Source organism: Coptis chinensis, chromosome 7, assembly GCF_015680905.1.
Source record: "Coptis chinensis isolate HL-2020 chromosome 7, ASM1568090v1, whole genome shotgun sequence".
In the NCBI taxonomy this organism is placed as follows: Eukaryota; Viridiplantae; Streptophyta; class Magnoliopsida; order Ranunculales; family Ranunculaceae; genus Coptis; species Coptis chinensis.
This window is the reverse complement of record NC_141462.1, coordinates 29,491,385-29,517,573: the sequence shown is the minus strand read 5'-3', so window position 1 is coordinate 29,517,573 and position 26,189 is coordinate 29,491,385. Positions and strand designations below refer to the sequence as shown.

The 26,189-nt window shown below is 36.3% G+C and overlaps 4 protein-coding genes across 4 annotated transcripts; 2 read left to right on the top strand and 2 right to left on the bottom strand.

Moving 5' to 3' along the window:
• Positions 1-446: 446 nt before the first annotated feature.
• Positions 447-3,957, top strand: LOC147487035 (UDP-D-apiose/UDP-D-xylose synthase 2). The gene is made up of 9 exons (XM_086572425.1): positions 447-743; positions 833-925; positions 1,006-1,113; positions 2,480-2,594; positions 2,698-2,831; positions 2,920-3,021; positions 3,113-3,205; positions 3,312-3,447; positions 3,529-3,957. The coding sequence occupies exons 1-9, from the start codon at positions 489-491 to the stop codon at positions 3,642-3,644; spliced, it is 1,152 nt and encodes a 383-aa protein (XP_086428551.1). The 5' UTR covers positions 447-488; the 3' UTR covers positions 3,645-3,957.
• Positions 3,958-9,826: 5,869 nt separating this feature from the next.
• Positions 9,827-22,609, top strand: LTA3 (Dihydrolipoamide acetyltransferase, long form protein). Its single transcript, XM_086572424.1, has 18 exons — positions 9,827-9,985; positions 10,063-10,138; positions 10,215-10,248; positions 11,165-11,214; positions 11,319-11,363; positions 11,590-11,663; positions 13,754-13,823; positions 13,937-14,335; positions 15,195-15,255; positions 15,334-15,378; positions 15,472-15,555; positions 18,649-18,725; positions 18,805-18,867; positions 21,021-21,091; positions 21,199-21,259; positions 21,661-21,721; positions 21,805-21,885; positions 22,082-22,609. Exons 1-18 carry the CDS (start codon positions 9,891-9,893, stop codon positions 22,138-22,140), a joined length of 1,506 nt encoding a protein of 501 aa, XP_086428550.1. The 5' UTR covers positions 9,827-9,890; the 3' UTR covers positions 22,141-22,609.
• Positions 22,610-23,389: 780 nt separating this feature from the next.
• Positions 23,390-25,732, bottom strand: LOC147487033 (3-oxoacyl-acyl-carrier synthase-like protein (Protein of unknown function DUF455)). The gene is made up of 4 exons (XM_086572987.1): positions 24,603-25,732; positions 24,392-24,511; positions 24,070-24,300; positions 23,390-23,992 (listed from the first exon to the last, which is right to left on the bottom strand). Exons 1-4 carry the CDS (start codon positions 24,786-24,788, stop codon positions 23,555-23,557), a joined length of 975 nt encoding a protein of 324 aa, XP_086429113.1. The 5' UTR covers positions 24,789-25,732; the 3' UTR covers positions 23,390-23,554.
• Positions 24,888-26,159, bottom strand: LOC147487032 (uncharacterized). The gene has a single exon (XM_086573920.1). It carries the CDS (start codon positions 26,157-26,159, stop codon positions 24,888-24,890), a length of 1,272 nt encoding a protein of 423 aa, XP_086430046.1.
• Positions 26,160-26,189: the final 30 nt, after the last annotated feature.

Below are 26,189 nucleotides of genomic sequence, written 5' to 3'. Positions count from 1 at the left end.
TAACTAATGCATTCTCTGAATTAGAGAGTGATTCTCAAAAGGGATTTACTCACACTGTAGTTGGGCTTTAATTTCTCAACAGAATTGGGCTTGAAACTTGGGTTTTTAGCCCATCAGGATTCCCAAAGTTTGCACGTCCACATCGTAAAAAAAAATTAACACTTGACCACTGTGGTTAGCCAATAATCTCGCTTTAATTAAGGCACTAATCATTTCCACATCAACTTGTCACTAATCATCCCAACGCCCACAAGAAAAAAACGATGGAAATTTGCTCGACCACGTTTCACGGACCGACAACTCACATTTAACATCTGTGTACCCAAAACCCACATGCATGCAAACACACAGCTCACTAGGTCCCACAATTCTCACACTCCCACGTCATCATTTTTATCCCTCTCCTATAAATATAAATATAAATAGGATTACCCCCTTCCCATTCTTCACTCCATCCCTTTTTTTTTCCTCTCTCATTTTTCTTGACAATGGCGAAAGTAGATCTTGATGGAAACCCGATTAAAAATTTAACAATATGTATGATTGGTGCAGGTGGGTTTATTGGATCTCATCTTTGTGAAAAGCTTCTAGAAGAAACTAATCATAAAATCTTGGCTGTTGATGTTTATAATGATAAGATTAAACATCTTCTTGAATCAACTTATCAAGATAGGATTCACTTCCATAGGATCAATATTAAACATGATTCTCGTCTTGAAGGTCTCATCAAAATGGCAGATCTGGTAATTACTGCACTCATTTTGTTTTTTTTTTTAAATTGAATCTTGTTTGTTAATATTGGGTGTATAATGTGATGGCTTTTTTGGTGTAGACGATAAATTTGGCGGCGATATGTACACCGGCGGATTATAATACGAGGCCGCTTGATACGATTTATAGTAACTTTATTGACGCCTTGCCTGTGGTGAGTTGTTTTCTTTATTTGTTTTAGTGGATCTGTTTGTTTGTTTGTTTGTTTGGAAATTTGATGGGTGATTATTGTAGGTGAAGTATTGTTCGGAGAATAATAAGAGGTTGATTCATTTTTCGACTTGTGAAGTTTATGGGAAAACTATTGGTAGTTTTCTTCCTGCGGATCACCCTTTGCGTCAGGTATATGAAGAATCTGGCTATACTTGAATTAATTGTGGATAGGATGAAAGCTAGAATAGTAGTTATGAGTAGAACCAATGAGGTAGAGATTATGTGAGTTTTCGGTTTTTTGGTGCATTGAATCGGTTAGGGAGTGTGAGATTGTGATAGCTTATCTGACTGAGGACATTTTATTCTCTAGGAGTTCCCTACACTTTAATAGTGGTACTTGTGTATCAGGTTTATGTTGATATGCTTTTTATCCACTCAGAGAGCGAAACGAGTGGTTTGTGAGGTTGTACCAAACTCTGCAAGGACACTTGCCAGTGGGGCTCATGAGGAATTGTGAATTAGGTTTATGGATGTCAGCATGTCTGATACTTAGTGTCTTTGTTGGACAGTAATAGATTTGTGTATCCGAATTATTGTGATAAGCTTGTCAAATACTAAGTACCTATGTTGGCAACATTGCCCCACTAAACATGTGTGCATTAGTGGTGGTTGAAGTAGAGTAAGATGTGCTTCAGGATTCAAACAAGGAATTTTTTTTTTGACAATGATAGTTTGTGTTTTGAAGTCTTGAGGGCTTCAATTGTTATAGTTTATGCATCATGGTATCTGTTAGTTATTATTTTTATTCTTTAAGTTTGCTGGTTATTTATGTGGGAGCTGTATTCCCACTTGTCTTGATTAGATTGATTTTGTTTATCATGTATTCATGTCATTGCTACTTTATGGTGAATGATGCTGGTTGGATTTATTTATCCTGTTTGTTGGTATCATAGTATCTAGCTTGCACCTCGGTTGAAACTTACACACATCACTGACACTTTGGTATATGAAGTTCGGCAGATTTTATGCTGTAATGTCGGAAGGGTAGTGAACACATTAGATGGCTTTTATTTGAATCAGAGTAAATCCTATTAAATATTTCTGGAGTTTCACTGATTGGTAATATACTGTTTTGCTGGTCCACTGGATTTCTAAGCTTGATGTAGTTATAAGAAGAATTATTTGACGTTTAGATCAAGGCCTGATACCGAGAAAATTTTCACTATGCCTTTTAGCTAGGAAATTAATGCCTTGATTTCTTCTTCTCCTTTCAACTTAATTTTGTTTATCATGTGTTTCTTTCCTATTACACTTCAGTCTAGAGCCATCTTGTTTTGCACTTGTCAATCAGGCTCACACCATTTAGGAATGTAAGCTTTTGTTAGGATTGTTTCTTGTAGTGTGTACACTCACTTCAAGGAAGTGTTTCTTGTTTTATGCAACTGATTGATAGAAATTCACTCAACACCTTCCATATTTTAAACTTGTTGAACCATATGTTATACTTGTTCTATGTCTTGTTAACCACTGTCTGTTTTGTTCTCTGATGAAATAGGATCCGGAGTTCTATGTACTCAAAGAAGATTCCTCTCCCTGCATTTTTGGATCTATAGAGAAGCAGAGGTGGTCATATGCATGTGCCAAGCAGCTGATTGAAAGGCTGATTTATGGTGAGTGGGAATCTCACATGTGGATGAGAAACACGATTCAGCTACACGTTTTTGAATAATCTGCATATTTTGTCTAATCAATTAATCACTGGACGAATTACAGCGGAGGGTGCTGAGAATGGGCTGGAGTTCACTATTGTGAGGCCTTTTAACTGGATTGGTCCAAGAATGGATTTCATCCCTGGTGTTGATGGACCAAGTGAAGGTGTCCCAAGGGTTTTGGCATGCTTTAGTAATGTAAGCTCCAATCTTCTAGCTACAGAATCATTTATTTTTTATCTTTTGTTTTTTGATCTTAATAGAATTTTGTTTTGTCTATCTCCAGAATCTCTTACGTGGTGAGCCGCTTAAGCTTGTTGATGGAGGCCAGTCCCAAAGAACCTTTGTTTATATCAAGGATGCCATTGAAGCTGTTATGCTAATGATTGTGGGTGAACTACACTTTCTTCATTTTTTGTCATTTTCTTTTGTAGTTGTAATTGGGAATCATCTCTGAGTGTGATTATACACTTTCTCAGGAAAATCCTGCCAGAGCCAATGGTCATATTTTCAATGTAGGCAACCCAAACAATGAAGTAACAGTGAAGCAGCTTGCAGAAATGATGACAGAGGTACAGAACTGTGTTTTTTCTCCTGTTTTCATTCTTAATAACCGAAGTTTACATTTGTTTTGCATCTCTTCCGCCGGATTTCAAACTATAATCTTGCATTCTACAGGTTTTCTCAAAGGTAAGTGGAGAACCTGCTATTGAGGTCCCTACTATTGATGTGAGCTCCAAAGAGTTTTATGGCGAAGGGTATGATGACAGTGATAAACGAATTCCAGATATGACAATAATAAATAGGCAGCTAGGTATTGTACATTTCCCCTCATTTGTTTACTTTCGATTGTACTTTCATGACTTTGTAACATGGCCCATACTTTTGTCTGTAGGTTGGAACCCTAAGACCTCCCTGTGGGACCTTTTGGAGTCTACCCTTACTTACCAGCACAGGACATATGCGGAGGCTGTCAAGAAGGCCATAGCAAAACCAGTTGCAACCAGTTAAAGAAACAGATGCTGCTGTATTAAATTTGTTAATTTAAAGGTCCGAGAAAGCATATATTCCAAGTGCGATCGTTATTATATAATTTTGCGGGGAGTAGATAACTAGAGGCTAGAAAGTTGTAATACTGTGTTTAGATTCAAGAAAGCAGTAAAACTCAATTAAGGGCGACTCTGGTGTTACTGGGTGATGGTGGCAGCAGAAGTGTTCGTGCCATGGTAATAGTGTAAACTTTATTTGGAAGCTTTTAATTTTGTTCTTGTTGGATAATAACAGTCTCTTTTTTTTATATATCCTCCCAAGGATTGTGTTGTAATTTTCTCTGCCAGTTTAGGCTATTGATTTCATTTATAACATACTAGCAAGATGCACACGATGTCAAACAAAATTTACCAAATAGTGTAAATATAATTTAGGTGAGCACATTTACAATTGACATTTACAATTGACATATTGCCTGAGCATACACACTGGCAGACATATGTAAGCAATAAATTTTTAAGTATAGCTCCAAATCATATGTATTTTTAGTTTTTCATCCTAGTAAGTGCATGTTGCAAAAGACAAAGACAAAAGGTTAGTGCATCAAAAGCATCTATGTAACTTTATTCACTAAAATCAGTATCTAAACCTTAGGTAAATAGGTAATATGCAACCGTAGGTATTGAATTGGAAGAATGGGACATACCCTCTATAGTTGAGTCATTTGGTTTGTTAATCAATCATCTAAAATGGAGTCACAATGGCATATGCGGCACAACAACATACTCAATCTACATAGGATATTACATCAATAAATATATGAATTAAAGTACACCAATAACAAAAAGAAATAGGTCGCTCTGACTTGTCCTCCACTATAATAGTTGATATGTTGTAATCATCTACTCGCAAGCAGCTACTTGCAGGTAGAGTGAAACATGTGGGGAATCTATGGAAGTATGTTCTTCTTATTAGTGTTCATGCATTGGGCGTTAGCTTGAAACTGGGTCCCAGATACGACCATAAACTTAGCAATTGTCAAAGGGAATGATTCTCGTATAGTAACTGCATTATGAAATGGAATGCATCATACTCACATATATGCAAGAAATCATCAAGAATACAACCCATTGAATCCATTGATACTCCAATATTAATCGAGTATCTTAGGGATGAACTTAATTCAATTAGAAAATATTTCATTACTTATTTAAAGAGATTAAATTTCAGATTGTTATAGTTATCTAGAATTATAATTGGATGGCCTTTTTATAATTCATTGAATTAGATATTTTCTATTCTAACATGGAGATTTTAGGCGTTGGATTTATCGCTAATTTTCTCCAATAAGCACCACCAAATATAGTAATATACCATAATTATTTTTTTTTATTGTACATTATTCACGGAGATTATAGATGAAGATTAGTTAAGGGAGGTGAAAAATGATAAATACAAAAGAGTTAATTAAACGATATATATATATATATATATATATATATATATATATATATATATATATATATATATATATATATATATATATATATATATATATATAGATAGAGAGAGTGAGAGAGAGAGAGAGAGCACATAAATTTACTCCAAAAATTTATAAGTTTTTTTGAGAAATATTCTTGACATAACCATATTGCTATACAGACATTAGTCCTAACCTCTTCCCCAAGGCATGTTTTACCAGCTACCAACTTGGTTTATAATTGATTTAGTCTTTATTCTCAATTCTCATTCCAAGTGAACTAAAGAAGAAAAATATCATAAAATTGAAACCGCCAAAGCAGTTCCAAAATGACCCCTATAATTCCATAAAGGATAGACTCTTAGAGGGTTAAACCTTTTGGTTACTTTACCAAAAAAAAAAAAAAAAAAAACCCTTTGCTTGCCATTAAGTCTCTTAGGTTGGATCCACTTTCTTTCATGTATATTGCAGCCTTTATTTCAGTGGGAAGGTTAATACTTAATAGCAATCCCTGCCCTGAGGAAAAACAAAATTTGGGCTAAACTTGGGGCTTGATAAAAACACCTTTACAAAATTCGCACCTAATTAGTGGAAGTCGTCATTCATTGATCTTGGCTCGAATAAACTCAATGGTCCACTTCTTGATAGTCTTTCCTCTTGTCTAGCACTGAGAGCTATTAATTTTGATAAGAATAATCTCAACAGTCAAATTCCCGAATGCTTCAAGAATTTGCAGTCCCTCTCTTACCTCTCGTTTTCTAACACCAGCATTCACAATATTTCAACTGCTCTTGCTGGTTTGCAGCAATGCAAGAACCTAAAAACCCTTGTGCTCACCCAGAACTTCCAATCTAAAGTGATGCTAGCGGTTGAAGATCTAAAGTTTGAGAACCTTACAGTTCTTGTAATTGCATATGGTGGCCTAACCGGATCTATTTCACAGTGCGTGGCTAAGAAATTCCACCAAATTGCAATTGTTGGATATATAGTTGAATCACTTGAGTGGAACCATTCCAAATTGGTTAGGTGGGATGCAATCCCTATTTTTCTTGGATTTGTCGAACAATTCTCTTTCTGGAGAAATACCAAGTAGCTTGACCAAATTAGAAAGCCTCATTGACCGTAACATCTCGTTGGAAGAACAATCTCCTGACATCCCAGTTTTCCTTTGACAAAACCAGAGCAGTGCTAGGGTGCTGCAGTATAATCAGATTTTGAGCTTCCCACCATCTTTGGATCTTAGCTATAACAACCTCACTGGACCTATTTGGCCAGAGTTTGGGAATCTAATTTGATTTTCAGCTTATACTTACGATTAATTTCTATGGATTCATTGTTGATTGTTAGATTGTACACTCTTACGCCAATTTAAATCTTTCTAAAAGTGGTTCCCTTAAAATTAAAGAGCATGAGATATATATTGTCCTGCTTCTTGATCGTAGTAGTTAATATTCTTCACAACAGTACACAATACACAAATGATAATTTCATGAAAAGAAAAAGTACACAGTACATATGATATGCTTAATGCCGTTAATGGTGATGAATCAATCAAAATGCATGGATCTTTGGTGGAGTTGCATTGGTTTCTTGTCCACGAAAGATCTTTGAATTGGTCAAGTATTAGCTTGCCCTTGTATCAATCAAAATCAGCCTTCGCTAAGACCCTTTGACAAATCCCGTGTAGTCCAGTCGAGGAAATCACCTTTTTGCGTAGGATAAGCGGTGCAAAATAAATCATCCACGCCTTCAAATTTTTTTAGTCACTTTGATGTGTAAGCCATTTGGAAATACTATCCCTGCAGCCTTGACTACTGCTCCTCCCCTGATTTTAGTCCACCTGAAATAATTTCATATTGTTAAACCGGTAATACGCGTTAATGCATTGTGCATGTCTTATCCACATACACATAATTTTTTATTATTATAAAAATGGCTTGAATGATTATTACCTATATTTCGTTACCAATGAATGGAGAACAACAAACATTTTCAACTTTGCGAATTCTGCTCCAGCCATGAAACTCTTGCTACAAGTCCTTACATGACTGCAATCTTTAGGTGGAGCAAAATTGGGTGGATATACTATCTAGCAGTGGAACAGAAAAAGAATTGCTTGTATCAGAAAGGCAACCTCAGAAACCTGCAGTGTTGTACTCCTCGTAGTCTCATGGCTAACAGGTCCAAATGCTGAAGAAGGAGTGATTGCCCCACTCTTGCCCGATCTAGAACTGTTTTCAACAGATAAAAATTGAAGCATTCATTTAAGTAAGAGTTGAATCAAGACAGGAGCAGATCTATTGGGGAAAAAAATTGACTAAAATATGCACTTTCGGGCAAATACACACGAATCATGACCTGCATATCGACAAAAATATAGAAAAAAGACTGTCAAACGGCAGGATTTCCAGACTTGACAGCCTAAAATTGTGAGAAACATTTCATCAATGCAGGTGTGAAAAAGCTGTGAAAAAATGTTTATTACTTCACAAATGGTAGGCTTCAGGGAGGATTTCCATACTATAAGATACAGGAAGATATCTAGTATTATTAGATATGCTTTATGATTAGTTTAAGCAAAAAAAAATGTGAGTACTTGTTAATTATTAATATTATGATAATACCTGTAACCTGTATGACCAAGATGGACCAACCATGCATCATCTTCCTTTCACCTCATTTGTTATCTCTCACACGGACGTACACTCACACACACACAAAAGACATACAATAATGATTTAAGAATGTGACTTGAATGTCTTACGGTAGGTTGAGTTGAGAAACCATGGCATACAATCATGATCAAGAATGTGATCTTGTTTGGCTATAATAAGTTGTGACAACCGCTTAGTACTGATAAGCATCTAGACAAACAAAATGATGATCCAGATTAAACCAAAATAAATCAATGCGTGAAGGCAGTGAAGCATACATCTAGATTGCTTTTTTCAGTTGTAGGAAAAGGAAAACATCATTACATAGTTCAAAATACAGCCAACACAAACCTTGAATCTGGTAAAGACCTCACCAAGCAGCAGCAACAACAGCTATTAACCCAAACAAAAGACTTATCGTATTCACCACAATGCATTGTGTGAGCATGTCATTAAGGGTTTTTAACAGGAGATAACTCTAAGACCAATAAACCTATCTAAAACTACTGAAACCAGCTTTAACAATGGCCATGGAAGTGTAATGAACTTGACCGAGGTTCAAAAGTCAGTTAATGTGGCTGCATTGCATTTAATCCGATAGGTTGTACACTTGTACCTCTCGAACCTTTTCCCAGCTAATGGCCTCTCCAACCCCTCGAATATTTGTTTTGCATTTGTAAGTCCTAGCCAATTGAACCTGCAGCTGTAATGATAACCACAATTCATCATAAAAGAACTATCTGAATCTTCTTTCCCATCTCCCTACAACCCTCACAATTAAATTTCAACCATCTACACAGCGCAAGGCTCGAGTTGAGTGATTTCCAGAATTTGCTATCTGTGTTTGAATGTGAGAATAGTTGTGCATATACTCCACCAGGCATTTCGAGATAATTTACTTTGATCTCCAATATCTACTCTAAATGTTTCCCCTCTCCAGACATACCAAAGGGTGGAAAACGTTGTTGTCAACAGGACAATTCATCTTCCGTCGATTACTGAAAAAAAGGCCGGTGATAACTCCATACAACTTTTTCTAAAAGGGCAAGACTCATCATATTAGGGCAAAATTTTATCCCAAAACCCAATTTTAGAAACTAACAAAAGTCATCAAGATATTTCATGCTTAAAAAAAAAAAAATCATAAATCTTCAAATAATGATTATAGGCCAGTAGAACGAAACTAACCTTCCTGCCAAAGTAGCGAAATAGTTGCAGATCATCGAATGAGTAATTTCCAATCTATGAAATTTTTGAATAGGTTAAATGAAATATCTTACCTTTTGAAATAGAGATATTATTAGGGCCGCACTGTTTTTTTTTTTTTTTTTGTTTTGTTTGGCTGTTACCTTTTAGGAGAAAGCGAATGAGAGATTTGAGAGAGAGAAAACGCCATAAGAAGAGAAAATAAGAGAAGACGACTGGTTTCCTGACAATAAAGTCGGTATTAATGGCCCTCAGTAACTCGCGAACAATTGATATAGTAGCGTGTAGTTGATTTTCAACTTGAATTTATACATACGTCCTTAAGAGTACTATATCATCTCAAGGGTATAAATGGTAGTAAAATTTAAAATTACAAAGTAGTCCTTCTTAAAGGCATTGAATAATTTGTTTGAATATTTTATCAAGGGTATTTAGTGGTAGAAAAAAGGCTGGTCCAATTTAAATGTCCATGTTAATTATGGTGTACTCTACTAATTGAGATATAATATATCTACTTTCTCAAAATCTGTTATAATGGTGTTAAAACAATATATACGTTAATGAAAAAAATTTGACAAAATTTTGCACCAAAGTTTCTCAATAACAGGAGGTTTCATGGGCAGCCTAGAGTTTCCAACGTCTTCGGAAGTGTTAGAGACTAATGGTGTTTTTGAAAAAAGTTTTTTAAAAAATTCTACAGTGTGGCGTGTGGCTTAGATTTATTCTACTTGCCACTCATATTGGCTATTTCGTTAAAATTGGTATTATAGAGCATTGGCGGGTTAGCATTTTGACGCACCATTTGGATTCAAGGAACTAACTTGACTAGTCAACTAGGAGTTTTATAATAGAGCCATTCCCAAAAGGCAAAAGCCCATATATAATTAGCAAACGCATTTTTTTTTTAGTTTTCTGAAAATTCTGACTATGGCGATATCTCGGCTTCGTCATCTGGTTCTAAGTCGCGGTCCATCGGTGGCATTCAGAATTCGTCATTTCACGACTCGTAGATCTCTCTCCCGGTACGTCATCACTATTAACTAATAAATCGATTTTTTTTTTCTCCAATAATAATTCATTTACTTGCTTGTTTATGCAGCCTGCTCAATGCGCAGAATTATTTTCCAGAGTTTATTGCTAATAATAATAATAATCACAGATCTTTCACTCTCAAGGTAATATTTTCTACTAGTTTGTTTGTTTGTTTGTTTGAATGTGTATGTTAATTGTGCTTGTCATTTTTTTTGGCAGCTGCAAATGGGAGTACGATATTTTTCAGCCACTGGTCAGTTCCTCCTTTAAATATTATGCTAATCCTTTTAAACAAGCACTTATACCAATATTACAGCCACATCTTGGAACTTGGATAAATGGTCAATAAATCTGTTACAAATGGGAGTCTGATTAAGATTTTTACTTTGTTTGTTCCCTTTCGATACTTTTAAAGACTACAGATATAGATATATGCAGGGCTGTCCCAACTAAGCAATTGTTTCCAGGGCCCAGTCCTTTGTAAAAGAAAAATGAAAACGATCAAGTACTATGTTTTAGTGGGCCGTGTAGTCGAGCATACTAAGTTAAGCTATGAAAGTGGTGGGCCCCCATATTCAGTTTTATTTTTGCACAGGTTGGGAAAGTCACAAAAAAGAAAAAAAAGCCTATATGAAGTGTTTTGTATAACTATCTCCTTGCTAATCAGCCTAGTACTTGTAACACTATAATTTTATATTAATGAATTGAATTTTTCTGATAAAAATGAATATATTAAACTGAATCTCTTATACGATTTTCTTACTTTTACTTCAAAATTGTTGGTAGAAACAAAAAGAATGTCTTCTAAATTAGATTACTTTTTAGAATAAGTAAATTAGTGTTTTCGTGAGTATATTTTTAGTTACAAACTCAGGTTGGAGACGCATTCACTTTTAGATGAAAATAATCTAAAAGAAAAGTCGGTATTAGGAGGGCCCACTTTTTGCCTATGGCCCCCAAATGTCTTGAGCCGCTCCTGAATACATGCGACCATAATTTGAATTGATTTCCCAAAGCAAGTTACAATGTAGGTCTATTATGTCTAAGTCCTACTGAAGTCTTTGTGGTTGGGAAAGTATGATGTGTGTGTATGAATTTTGTTTTTATTTTTTTTTTTTTTTTCAAATCCACGAGGACACATATTTCTCATATTGACTGATACGTTGCAGAGACTCCCTCACACACTGTGCTGGAAATGCCGGCATTATCACCTACTATGGTAAGAAATCAGTAATAGTAATTGTTATAGAAATTATCTCTTACCTCATATCGTGATTCCTCATTACTATCAGACGCTAAGGCTGCAATTGCATTCCGTTGCAGAACCAAGGTAACATTGCAAAGTGGAAGAAGAAAGAAGGAGATAAGGTCAGTATTTAAAACCTATTCACTTAAAAGCTTACCTAGGCGCTAGATTCGTTGTAAAGCCTAGTCAGCGCCTTAACCTTTTAAGTGCATATTTTCAAATAGGTTTTATATAAACCTATATTACAGTTTAAGCACACAAACAACCATTTACACAAGTACACAACCTCAAGATGGAGTTCCCCTTGTAGTGTGAAATTAATCAATTCCTTGTTACTTTATCTAACAGATAGAAGAGGGCGATGTGCTATGTGAGATAGAAACAGACAAAGCTACGGTCGAATTCGAGAGTCTTGAAGAAGGGTACGTTTATTTTCCCTTCTTGTACATTGGATGCACATGTACAAGAGTTTAGTGCAAGACAATGATGATAAGTAAAATTATTCTCCTCTTTTCTCCATGACTTTGCTTTGACACAAAGAATTTGAATGTTTCATTCATGGCAAGTGATTATTGTGAAAAATAGTTTATTCTTAGATACTTGAGAGCTCTTCATCTCTTATTCACATGTGTTTAGCTACTTGATGGTACAATGTTGTGTCGTACTTCTGGAATATGTCAATACAACTTGTATATACTATATAAAATTACTATAATGTGAAAATAATTTTGCTAGGTAAATGGTTCCCATTTGTAAAAGAATGGATAAGGGATTTTTGTTAATGGGATAAGATAAGGGATGAATGACCTGGAAAGTGCCTTGAGGGGTTAAAGAGGACAAGTACCCTTAGCGACTAGCGAGAATATTGAATGATCGACTTGAAAAAAGGTTCTCTGCTTCTCCTATATACAGTAAAGGCTGCTGTGATCCCCTTTTGCATGGTCACTAGATATATGGATGGTTAGGCACGTCCCCATATCTGTAGGGTGGATGTGCTGTACTGGTTCAGCGTATGCATTTCCTTGTTTTATTTGAAGTGTTTGTGTTGTTATGGCTCTGTGGAGGGGTGCCACCATGTGGGGACGCTGGGGGTTACATTGGAAAGGAATGTCATGACTAGGTTTTGATGGTGTCTATATGGCCTTCAAATCTCATTTCCAGGTTATCCCCAGTTTGTTGTCCACAAACGGTGCCAGCTAGGATGACTTATATTTGTTCTCCAAACTTTAGGTATCTGGACCTTTTTTAAATGTTAACTGTATTGTCCCACTTTTATGCTTTATGCATGTGTTGTACACTTGTACGTGTTACGTGTGTGTGTACCAGGTCATGTATGGCTGTGTGGTCTTGTGCATGTGCAGGGATGCATGTCTGTGTGCATAATGGAGGCCGAAGTTGTTATTGGGGGACATCATGTAAATTTGGTATATTTGGATTGTTGTAGTATATTTGAAGTTTGGAACGAGGAATGCTAGCGAGCTACCCCTTTAGTTGGGTAGCACCATGATACTCTCTAAAAAAACACACACACACAACTTAATAATGGGTTTGACTAATTTCGAGACCATGAAGGAAAGTAAGGAATTTGAGAAAGAGAGAATCATTGAATCTCCTCCCTCTCTTTGTTCCGCCTCTTCTTTCCTCCCTACTTAATATCGATTTACTGAGTCATCTAGGGAAAAAAAAACTATGATAATAATACGGGTAACCAACAACTGTGATCTTTTTAGAAGAAAAAAAACCTATGAATGACCATAGCACGCTTTGATACCATCTTAAACTTTGGTGTGTCCACCTTAAAACCAATTGGCAAGGAGTGGAGTGGCCCCAGGTACTTACACCAAAGTTTAAGATGGTAACAAAGCATGCTAAAGGGGTAGCTCGCTTTAGCATTCTTATTTCGGGAAGTGGGTTTCTGGAATGATATGTGCGTATATGTTTTAACTTGTAACATTGTAAATAATGGGAAGCATATCTGGGGTTTACCATCTGTATAATGGGGTATATCATTGTAATATTGCAATCAAATTGGTTATAGTTGGCACACTGAAATTGTGGGAAGGCACTCAAGGCAGTACTGGAAGTTTGGAACATGAAAAATTGGAGTCGTGAACGCAAGGTCACATTTACTGTATACACTCCCCATGCACCTTGTAGAGTAGAGTAGAGTAGATAAAACGATTTTCTGAATCAGCCTTCTGTTCTAATACTTGACTTCATATTTCAGTTTTATTTTCGTAGTCACTATGATTTGGAAATACATGTTGTTTTTCGTAGGTTTCATAGTGAATAGTGTCTGTTTTGTAGGATTACTTCATAACTCAGCTGGAAGTGTGGTTTGTATATTTATGATTTTTCTATTAGTGTTTCCCTGTTCCTGTAAAATGTTACGTGTATCTTTACAGGAAAAAAAATAAAAAATAAAAATCTTGATGTTTCCGGAATATTTGGAATTTTGGGTCACTCAGTCTTGACTACATGTCTTCATATTGCATTCAATATTTTTATACAGGTTCCTGGCTAAAATACTAGCACCAGAAGGTTCAAAGGATGTTCTTGTGGGACAACCTATTGCAATAACAGTGAGTTCGGAATCATTTGTTATCACTTGTCAGTGAATCTGTGCCTTGCATACAAAAAATCCTGCTGGCATTCATCTAATATAGTTTCTAACTATCTAGTGCTGATATGCAAGGTTGAGGATCCAGATGACATAAAGAAAATCCCATCTACTATTTCCGGTGGCTCAGAAGTAAAAGTGGAAAAGCCAAAAGATGTTGATAAAGTAGATAGAGCACACAAAATCAGTTTCTCCAGGATCAGTCCATCAGCTAAGTTGCTTATTACAGAATTTGGATTAGATGCATCTTCTCTGGAGGTGACAGGCCCTCGTGGTACCCTTCTGAAAGGAGATGTCCTAGCTGCGTTGAAGTCTGGAAAGGCATCTTCAAGAACTTCACATTCATCTAAAGTGGAAAAACCTGCTTCTCCTCAGACCCTGCCACAGTCTTCTCTAGAATCATCTTCCGAGTCGAGGTCGCATTTACATGATGCTGATAGTCATGAAGATCATCCCAATAGCCAAATTCGAAAGGCAGGTTCACATTATTATACTATTATGATTTATGAGTTTAGAATGATTATTTGTTTGACAGTTTGACCATTATGGGAACCATCTGCAGTTTCTTCCTTCTTTACTAATATTTCCCATTTCCCACTTCCCACAATCCCATGTCATTCGTTCTTTCTGTAAAATTTGCAACAATTTACTAAAAGAGTGTATGGATGGCATGGGGATGTTATTTAAACTTTGTGTGTGTGACTTTTTAAAGTCCATCCCTGAGGCTATGTGTTTCTGTGCCTTCGAGACTAGATGAAGGTTTTATGGCTATGTGCCACAAAGGCTGGCTATCACCTTATGGCGCATGGTGCAAAAAATGCAACCGCCCTACTGTCCTAGTCTGTATGTTTGTTTGAAATCTATATTTTATTTACAAATTACAATAATAATTTTAAGAAATACAAAAAATACCTAAAAAAGGTTGTAGGGAAGAAAAATGGATATGAAGTATAGAATTATGAAAATAACTATAACTCCGTTGGGTGGATTTGTAACCTAATGTGATTGATGATGTGATTGTGCTGTCCTTGCACGTTGCGTCTTTTGATACTATGGTATAGGGATGAATGGATGATAATAGCGCTATGAAAATTGAATCTCTTTGTACATCTGTTTGCAGGCTTACATTTAAGGTTAACTTCCATTGTTTTTTAAGGTTACTGGTCTGCTGTATGCACTTGCTCATTTTACTGGGTAGAGTTTGTTGCATAGTCTTTTTTTCTATTAGCAGAGAATGATTTTTTTTTTTTCTCTTTTTCCCTTTTTGCGTCTGGCATTTTGATATAGATTCTTTCTTTATTAAGTAGTTGTACATCTTTCTTGAATGGCTCAGGTGATAGCAAGACGGCTGTTGGAATCAAAACAAAATACACCACATCTATATTTATCCTCAGGTTTTTCCATGACTAGTATGGTGAATTATTTAATCATCATTTCTTTCAACAATTTAAAGATGTGATATTTGTAATCAGATGTAATCTTGGACCCTCTGCTATCGTTTAGAAAGGAGCTTAAAGGTATTTGGCAGATAAAGCTCTGGCGTACTATATTTCAATTGAGTGTACAGATAACGTACAATTTACTACTCTTTTCATTTGTCTTAACTGCAGAGAAGCATAACATCAAAGTTTCAGTAAATGATATTGTCATCAAAGCTGTTGCAGTTGCGCTAAAAAATGTACCAGAAGCAAATGGTAAAAACTTTGTTGGAAATTAATAGTGGATAACGTAGTTACATATAATTGGTTCACTGAAATAATTTTTCATTATTTGGTATCATTCTGTTTTTTCACTGTGGTTTTTCTTGGGCTTTACTGCTTTAGTATAATGATTGACATCTTTGATTGTCTGTTTTTAATTGACACCTAATTATTGCATCTTAGCATTAATTTCAAATGTTCTTCACGGATTATATTAATGTTTTACTGCTAAAGTGGTGATGGCATGCCATTAATCATATACAGATGTAACTATTGTAAATATATAATTTTTAATTATAATACACTATCATGAATATTTAGTTCTGAGGGTATTTTATGTTGAAAAGCGCTCCATACAAATTTATCGTCAAGGGTTTACTCTGTGTGCATTAGCAGACTAAAACAAAAAAAGAATGCTGCAAGGTGATTAATGGAAAGGATACTAGCTACCATGTTGGAAAGGAGTATAATACGTAATGACCAGCTAGTGGATATATAACGGCAACCTAAAAAAATCAAATATCTGGTTGGTCTTGGAAGAAGAACATCTTACTAAGCTCAGTATTAGATAAAATAAAGGCATAAGTCGATGTGAAGAAGCCTGCACAGCAGTTGATTGTGGTTATATGGAATGTTTCCAGGAAAGATAAATAATACAGGTCTCGACAAGGTAGTTTGATACACTCATGTGTTGGCTACGGATAAGAAAAAAATAAATGTTCAGGGGAATCCATGTTTTCTTTCATTTAATATTAGATCGACAGACATGAAAGTATGAAGAGGGGGAAAGGTGATAAATATCCCACTCTCCCTCTTTTGTGTGTGTGTGTGGGTGGGGTGCTATCTGCTTAATTACATTACCTTTGTTGGTTATTTTTTCGGGCATGACTCCATGCTCAATGGATTTTTTGGTCTGGAACCATTTGGATACGATTTTTGAGAGATAGTTGTAAGCTTGCCGATTGGGAGGTACATTTGCTGGCCAAAAGTGTTTGGGTTGTCTTAATTAAGAGCTATGTTACATAAACACGCCATATTTTAAAAATAATTTCTGTCGGTATCCACCTTCCCGTATCGGAGTATTGAACACAACACGGTCATATATTGTATCTGATATACCTCCGTTTTCTATATTTTGCTGTCAGATACTTTGTATCCGTGTCGGATACTGACACACGTGTATGTGTCAATGTAACTTAGATCAAGAGTACTTTCTCTAGTCTCCCTGTGTAATGTATGTCTCTTTTCCTTGTGGCCAGAAAAATTGTGGTTAGTTTGTAGATGATCATTAGTTCATTACAGATTTCCTTTGGGATGATAGGTTAGGAAGACGTCTACACTATATCATTTGGTTAGTTGGAATAGGGTTTGGGTATCTAGACAGTAGTCACCTAGTGCTTCTAGGTAAATGGCTTTGGAGGTTTCGTGAGAGTGAAACCCTTTGAAGGAAAATGATAGTATATAGATTTGGAGAGCATCTTTTAGGGTGGAGAGTGGCACTGTCACCATTTCCTAAGATTTGGTGTTTGGAAGAATAATCTGAAACTGGGAAGATGTTTGCAAGGTACGTTAGGTATGGTTTAGCCGTTTAGGCAACGGTGGCAATATTCGGGAACGGTATCATACCCTTACTGGGTGTGCGTTTTCTTGGACAATTTGGTGTGGCTTCATAATTGGGTCTGGGCTCTCGTGGGTTTGTCTGCGAAAGAGGTACTAGCCTCTTGGAACCTGAGTGTCCATTCTCAGAGGGGATGTAGCTTTTGGAGCAGCATACCTTTGCAATTCTTTGGGATATATGGTTGGATATTAACATTTGAAGGTCTTGTGGAGAATTTGGAAAGAGTTGTTTGAGCTATTGATGACCTCTTATTATGGTCCAAAGTGCACAAGGAAACCCGTTATATGCTGATATACCTTCTGAACACTTTGTGTTTAGATGGGAGTCCGTGATGAGTTGATTGAGCTTTTCCTTTTATGTTTTCCTTCTTCATTTTGTTTCTTTTAGTGCTTGTATGGAATGATATCTTGTCCTACATCCTTTTTTATTTTTAATACATTATAATACTTTACTGTGATAAAAATAAAATATAATGATAGTACTAATGGCTCTTTGGAAAGTGCTAAACTGCCAAGAAATTGTGTTCAAGGTAGACGCTCTAGATAAAATCATTGTCTGGAGGAACCAGCTATATGAAGAAACCTCTATAAAAAGATGATTTTTGGTGTTGTATCATTTCTGTTAGAAAGAAGTGTCAGTTGGGTAAAATTAGTGTTTAATAATTCAACAAATGATAAGACTTAAAGGTTCTAATAGATCTGAGTGTTGGCGAGGGGTGGGAGGGAGAAAGACCTTCTGAAGACAGACAATGTACAGCGTTTTTTTTTCCAGTAAAGTATTGTTATTATCAACAACAACAATAATAATAATAATAAACTGTGATAATCAGATGAAGTGTATAACTAGACTGACAAGAAGTCAAATATTTCTAGTTCATAATTTAAAAGGTATTCTTAATTTAAGTAAGTGAACTGAATCTGTTGAGAAACTCTAATCAAACCCATCTTAATTTTGGTTAGAAAGCCACACGAAAAAAGATGATTGAAAAGAAAAACAAAATCAGTCAAGATTCTGTAAGTCCTTGAATTGAATTGTATCACAGTTTATTATTATTATTATTGTTGTTGTTGTTGTTGTTGATAATAATAACAATACTTTATTGAATTGTTGATTATCTTGGAATGAAATCCCAGAAGTTGCCATAAACTGGTAGACTGGGTTGCTCTAACGCTTGAATTTTAACATTGGAGACCTTTTTCACTGCATGTTCAAACTCACTGGCTCCATACATATACTCAGATATGCTGCATTGGGAGGGAGATATAAGGATTTCAGTTGCTATCCTGATCTTAAATGTAGCATTTCAATTATCAATAAACAGAAAAATGAACGTCAACAATTGCATATAATAGTCTGATTAGTCCTCTCTAGCTTGATGTCAATTTCTTCCTGCTTCTCTGTCATACTTAGTCTAGAGTCTAACAGTTGTATAAACAGAGTTCTGATTAGTGACTTTGATACATCTGCAGCTTACTGGAATGTTGACAAAGGAGAAACTGTTTTGTGTGATTCTGTTGACATATCCATTGCAGTGGCTACTGAAAAGGTATATTCTTTCAGGGAAATTTGTTATTTACAAAATTTCATTATACCCATATTTATTTACTAATAAATGTTGAACACAGGGCTTGATGACACCAATAGTGAGAAATGCGGATCAAAAGTCTATATCAGCAATCTCTTCCGAGGTACTGGAAAAATGGTGAATCTTTTCTAGTCTGATGAATGTCAATGGGTTTTCAGTTTTTATATGCATCCTAAGTAATTTATTTAAAGATCATTATACCATGCTCAAATTTTGTTATGTTTTAGTCAAGGTTCGAATTCCGTGTAAAGGACTATTCGAGCTTTTATAAATTGGAGATCTAGCAAATGCTATAGAAGTCAAGGAACTTTCCTTTCTAGTTGAATTAATTTTGGTTTTGTCAGATTACCCAAAAAAAAAAAAGTCTAAGTTGGTGTAAACTCATAATATGGTGCCCAGCACCTACTAAAAATATTTAATAAATAATATGGTGGCTAGCAGTTGGAAAGGTCATTGTTATGCTACGAGCTAAGAGGCCAATAAAAGCTGACTCAGATCTTGACTATATAACTAGATCTATGGCGAAGGTGTTAGATATATGCAACGTGGCTTCAAGATCCTATGCTTTTTCTCAATAGTGGACTATAGGATGCTTTTAGAAGAAAATGTGCCTTGAATGTGCAACCGTGGAGCTATCAGGAATCAGGGTAATATATTAGTTTGATTAAAATTCAAGTGTGTAGGATGGGGAAAGATAATAGTTTGTCAGTTGTGGATGATAATAAAAAAGTTTGTATTGAGCTAATACCAATGCTTTGTCAAAGAAGCTTGTGAGTACTGAGCAGGTTGATAGGGTGGAAGAAGATTTTCTTGCAGTGAGTTACGGTAGTTCTTGAATACAATTTCCAGCTCGCCAATTTATTTAATCTTTATAATGTATGTGTTCTAATGGATTGAAGAGATTCTGGGCTTTACCTGTTACATTGGTAGAATACCATTTTATTGCACACTGAAGGCCATATTGCATTTGGTAGAGAAGTTTGTAGGAGGGTAGGAGGTTAGCAAGGTGGAAGTAAGGTCTTCTAATTCATGATAACACCATTTTTTCAGCTTTGTCAATTTAATCTATCTAACAAATGTCTTCTAAAAATTTGCCAACAAAGGCTGAGATGTTATGTAAAATTGACGAATAATAACGACTGAAAATTTTGGCAAGACTACTAATTTCGGATCAAGCTGATTTTTGGGTATGATCTTCTCTAAGATGTCGAGATCATTTTCTCAGCTATCACAACTTAATTCCTTGTCGTTTGTCTGCTGTATAAGCGATCATTGGATGCTTTTGTAGACAGTGAAGTTGGACACTAAAGTTTTAATATTTCTCTTGTTAGAGTTTTAAAGAACATATCCTGAGGGGATGAATTTCTTAGGAAGTTTCTGTTATGTAAAACCCTGTTATTTTCTTATGTATATTGAAGTGAGACAAGGACGAAACTAACTAAGGCTGTATCCTTTTTTTCTCATCAAATCTTTCTTCTCAATATACAAATAATTTTACTTCTCTTTCAAAGACTACCCTGGGCTCAAGCCCAGGGCAACCTCACCTAGGTTCATCTCTAGTTTGCATTCTAATTTGAGTAATTTCTAACGGTTAAAAAAGACTCTGGGTTGTCGTTGATGCTTGACCCATTTGAATCACGTAGCATTTTGGAAGTTTTGATAAAAGATAAGGGCAATATCAGAGTCTTACTTTTATGGAAGGAAAATGAGGTATGGGATGAAGGATGGAATTCTATAGGGATTGATCCATTCAAAAGAGACCTTACACTTTTATCTATTCATCATCTAGTGGCTAGGAATAGGAAATTTAATTGTTGAATAAATTCTTTGGGAAGGAGGGTGTACATTGTGGATTAGGGAGATGGAACTTGAAGTTGGAGGAGTCCTGCTTTTCCAGTATTAGGGTTTGTTCCTTCTGCTTCCTTGAAGGATTTGATGGGTGGAGATGAAGCTGACAGAGATAAAAGAATCTGGGTTAGTTTCGACAGGGCAAAACACTTTCGACCAAGTTTTAGCTTCACGACAGTCTTACCAATTCAAATGAGTACTCCGGATGTATAATATCAAGAACTCCAAGATATTGTTGTGTTGATATTCTCATTTCCTTTCTTTGTTTCCTCAACTATTATTGTTCATCCTATTTCCTTGACTATTATTGTTTTTATAATGTTTTGTGCATATTTGGGGACTGGACAGACAGTATATGGTATTGTTACATGCATCCTCCTAATCCTACTCTTGGTATTCCTGTTTCAGGTCAAGGAATTAGCCGAGAAGGCAAGAGCTGGGAAGCTTTCACCTAATGAATTTGAAGGAGGCACATTCAGGTTGATATTTGAGTAGTTCATTACTGCTTCGAGCTTTGTCATAGCTCTTAATTATTACTTGGATCTTAAGAGTAACATATGTTTCTGTAATCCTTATCCTTGTGCAGCATTTCAAATCTGGGAATGTTTCCAGTGGACCAATTTTGTGCAATCATAAACCCTCCACAGGTATGTTATCATCTTTTCTTACTTTCGTACCGTTGCTCCAACACATTAGGCTTCACTGCTTCGTTTTTGTTTGTGACTTCCCATACCCTTACCAAGCATATGAATAATGGCCAGATGCCTAAGCACTTAACACTGTTTTTCTCATTCCAAACCTGTTACTCTCCCCCACACACACACACACACAAAAAAAAAAAAACAGCAACAACAACAAGAAGTTAATAAGTGAATAATAAAGCTACTAATAGTAAATATAATAATATGATTGTTAAATAAATAAATCAAAACTCTCCAGTGGGCCTAGATAAGTAAAATTGGTGATCTCAATGGCAAGGACCTAACAAAAATGAACTGGGGCTCTTTTTTCTCTTTAGCTGTGGTATGAAGTGTCTCTCTCCTTGCAGGCCTGCATTCTTGCTGTTGGTCGCGGTAACAAGATTGTTGAGCCTGTAGTTGGCAGTGACGGTACATACTTATTCAAATACAATGTCACAATAATAATTTGGTTTTCTGAACAATTTTGCTGAGTTATGTTCTTATGTCTTCAGGAATGGAGAAACCTGGAGTTGTTACAAAAATGAACCTAACATTATCAGCAGATCACCGCGTTTTCGATGGAAAAGTTGGAGGTACATATATTCTTGACCTGTAGGCATTCCTTTAGCCCCACATCTTTCTAGATATTGTTGTTTTGAGTGATTGGCAGACGCTGTTGAAAATCCTCAAGTACACACTGTTGGAGTGACCCACTTAACTACTCGTTATAAGAGTTACTTTTTCATGGCTTCCGCCAATAAATTTGGGTTAATGTCCGTCTGTTTTTAGGTTCATTCGTTTCAGCTCTGCGCATGAACTTCAGTGACATCAGAAGACTTCTCCTGTGATAATATGTAAGAAGAATCAAAGTGAACGTGAAGGGTTTACTTTGGAAGTTCTGGTAATACCTTCGAGATATAGTAACTGTAAGAGCAGTTGAGCATATTGGATCATTGGAATGGTGTGGCCTGAACACATCTTTCTTGGGGAATCAGTGTGAGCGCAATTGACCAGCTTTTACTTTGTTGTCTTAATTTTGTTCAATTACGTAGCTTACTGCATGGAGATCTATTTTAGGTAGATTGATTTCTTGTTGAGGTTTTTTCCCTGTATAAAATTGAATTTATGGGTTGCGGCTGATTCTTTTACCCCTTAAGTGGGCCATGCAAAAGTATATTGTGGTATATGTTTTTTTTTTGTAATTTACTTGTTTGATGCTATTCAGCTCCCAAATTGTTATATGCCCCTCACATGTAGAGTTTTGGTTGTAAAGTATTTATTTCATAATATCCAATAAAATTGCGTAATCTTCTATTCCATTTTGGCAATGGTCAATGGATTATGGCATGTTATACAACTACTCTGTAACTCGAATGATAGTTTAGTGCCATGCAACTTATAATTGCAAAAGAGCCGTATCAGGTATCACCCTAATATGTATATATATGACTGTGGAACCTAACATATAAGCACGGATTAGGAGTTGAATTAAGGATTAGCAAGCAGGCAAGATGATTTAAGGTGGTTAACTTGAATGCTACTTGATCATATTTGGTCGAAACACCTGGCACATGGGGAGAGCAGCTATTAAGGTCAGTGTTAGATAACTGCAGTTTTTCTTATTGCATCTGCTCCGGTATACTGTGCGGACTGGACTAGAATCGTCCTTTAAGTGTCTCTAACAAATCCGCAGACCTAACAATTAACATCCCCTCCATTGAGTGTGAAATGGTTGTCGGCAATACATCGGGCCCTCTAGCCTGAATTTTTAACTAAATTAAATACAGCAGACTAAATCAAAACCTGAGCAAATCAACAAGTAACAATTAAGTCACCTCATGAACGCACTGGTCAATAATCTAAACACGCCAACAAGCGTTGCCATTGCAGAATCTCATGTCCATCATGAGCTGAAAGGCCACAACAATAAGAACCTGACCGAGCTTTAAGTAGCGTACTACTCCAGCCTCCAAGGACATGGAAAATATCAAATCATATGCTTTGCAGGTATTTTCGTTTTTAATGATTTGCTTTGATCTCATGAAATCATCTCTTTGCTGTAAGCACTAAGAAATGAAATGCATAAAAGAATGTTCAGAGTTGAATTGCACCTTTGGAACCATTTGAACTCTTCACTCATGCCAATACACTGTTATAGTGTTTATATATCAAACTACAAATAGAAAATTAAAACCCTGGAAAGTTAATGTTGATCGAAACCATGCAAATTAACACCAAACTTCCTTTGGAGAGAAAAAGCTGCTATTCTGATGAGGGTACTTTGATAGCTAGAGGTTCATACCATTGAGGACCAAATCCAGCAGCTTTCCTAGCTTTCTCATTAAAAGGGGGTTTAAGCGGTCCTCTAAAGTAGCTTCTCACTGTTGCGTGAAAAGTCTGAATAACATCCTCAATTTCAGCACTACTACCATCATCACTGGCTAACTCTATGCTTCCAATGCCCTTCTCTGTTGCTATGCTTTCTTTTTCACGCACCTCATCGCCCACAGCTTCCAAGTCAGGCGGATTCAAACTCGGGTTTGCAGACCTCAAGCAAAGATATTTGAACCATTTGACACCAGCAGCACAATGAGTAATCTCTTCAGGATACACAACAGTCTCTAACAAATCCGCTGACCTATCATCGCCTCCATTTCTCAACCGAGAAATAGTTGTGGGCAACACGTCAAGTCCTCTAGCCTGCGTTTTTAACATAACTGATTCAATACAATACAAAATAAACAAACTAGTAACAAGAAATGAAACAGTTAATGCACCTCATGGACGCAATGCTCAATAGCTAAACGCGCTAACAAGTTTCCAGAAGTCACCATTGCAGAATCCCAAAGTCCATCATGAGCTGGAAGTGCACCATAATAAGAACCCACATCTTCTAAACGAGCTTTAAGTGACGTAAAATGTCGCCCTTCATCTTGAGCCACTTTCACAAAATCAGTGAAGAACTCCCTCGGCATTACCTCTTGCATACCAAAACGAACAATAATGTCCTACAACACAACAAACAAAAAACCATGAATGACAGAAAAATAAAGAAACGAGGCTGTTAAAAAAAACTTGGTAGTAAGTTAGTAAAATTACCCAAGACAAGTCGATAGCCCAGCTTTCGGTATGAACAAGACTATGTAAAATAGCTTGTCTACTTTGCAAACTTCCACCTCTACCAAGCTTTGGCATGAGACTTGGTGATACAAGCTTAACCTGCATGTAATTTCCACTCAGACATTTTATCAAACAGTTTTTTTTAAAAAGGTGTAAATGTTTTTTGTTAAATATTAAGGTTGATACTTACATCAGAGAGCCTTGCAGGTCGATCGGGAACTGTGAAATTGATAGATGGGTTATGTGGTTCGGTAATTGTGCCATCGAGCCATTGCGTTGCAATGGTTTCGCCCAGTCGAGCCTTTTCGACTGGATCGGATGTGTTTAGGACTCGGAGGGCTGCTTCGACTAGGGTCTCAGTTTGTTCGCAGCTCATTTTGGTGCACTTGATAAGGTCAGTGTGTTGTGTCTCAAATGTAGTATGGGTTGGGGGAACTCACCTTTTTTTTTTTTTCCGATAACGACTGCCCTTCATTTATTCAATAGATATAATAGGACCATTACAGCTCCTGACAAATGATGGGATGAGCTCCTCCAAGTGGTTTGTAGCCCACTTAGCAATCTCTCTCTTAATCCAAACAAAATTACATAAAACTAATCCCGAAACACAATCTATAACAAAATCTCTTAGACTGGATAGGTGCCAACTTAAGCTTGAAGTGGACTCTGCTAGTGCATTCATAACAGCTTGATTATCTCCTCTGACTTCCACTTCTCTCACTCCCATTCTCCTTATGAGTATTACTGCAACTTCAACAGTTTTGAGCTCTGCCTCCTCCACATCTCTAGTTTTAAATCTTTTATGAGCTGCTCCTGCAATTTCTCCTTCATGATTCCAAAAAATTGCACCTGCTGCCCCTTGTCTTGTAGACCTGCCAAAAGCAGCATCAAAGCATACATAAGCGCATACATTATTTATACCACCAGAACTAGAGTTGATGCTACTACTGCTAGCTTTGCTTCTACTAGTATTTGGGTTACCCCCAGTTGCATAGTTTATAGTAGAGTTCATTGAGTTATGAGTTACTTCCTGTTCTGTTGTTGTTTCCTTCCTGAAAGACTCCAAGCACTTTATCCATAGACTAGTAGTCTTTTTCAGCAGTCCTTCCCTGTCAGGTTTGCCTTGTTCAAATTTCACTAAGTTCATGAGTGTCCATATTTGGTGCAATAGGATACACGCAAACACCCCCTTATCAGCTACTTCCTTAATTGGGCTGAAGTACCAGTTGATGATCTCATTCAACCAATCTTTTAGATTCCAATAATCATGAGCATCAGTCCTATAAGAGAGATATGAAGCAAACCAAACACTCCTTGTCCATTCACATAAGAAAAAGAGGTGGAGACCATCCTCTACTCGCTTATAACAAAAAAGACAAGAAAGGTCAATGTTCAACTTTTTGTTTCTCAAGGTATCCCCAGTTGCCAAACCACCATAATACATTTTCCAAATGAATATTTGCCAATTTGCAGCAAGATCTAGTTTCCAAATTCTTTTTATTGTAAGTAAACTGAAACTAGACCCAGCACAATGATCCAGAACCTGATCATCTTTCAGGCATCTATAGGCTTCTTTCACAGAAAACAACCCTTTCTTAAAATTAAACCAAGTAAGTTTGTCTTTCCTGTTCCCAGGCCTAATGATGATATCATTTATAGCCTGGGCAAGAGGGTTAGAAAACAACTCATTAACCAGCTCCATATTCCAATCAAAACCATTTGCATGTCTCAGCTCTGCTACTTTCATTAAGTTATTATTAGGTCTTGTATAGGCATA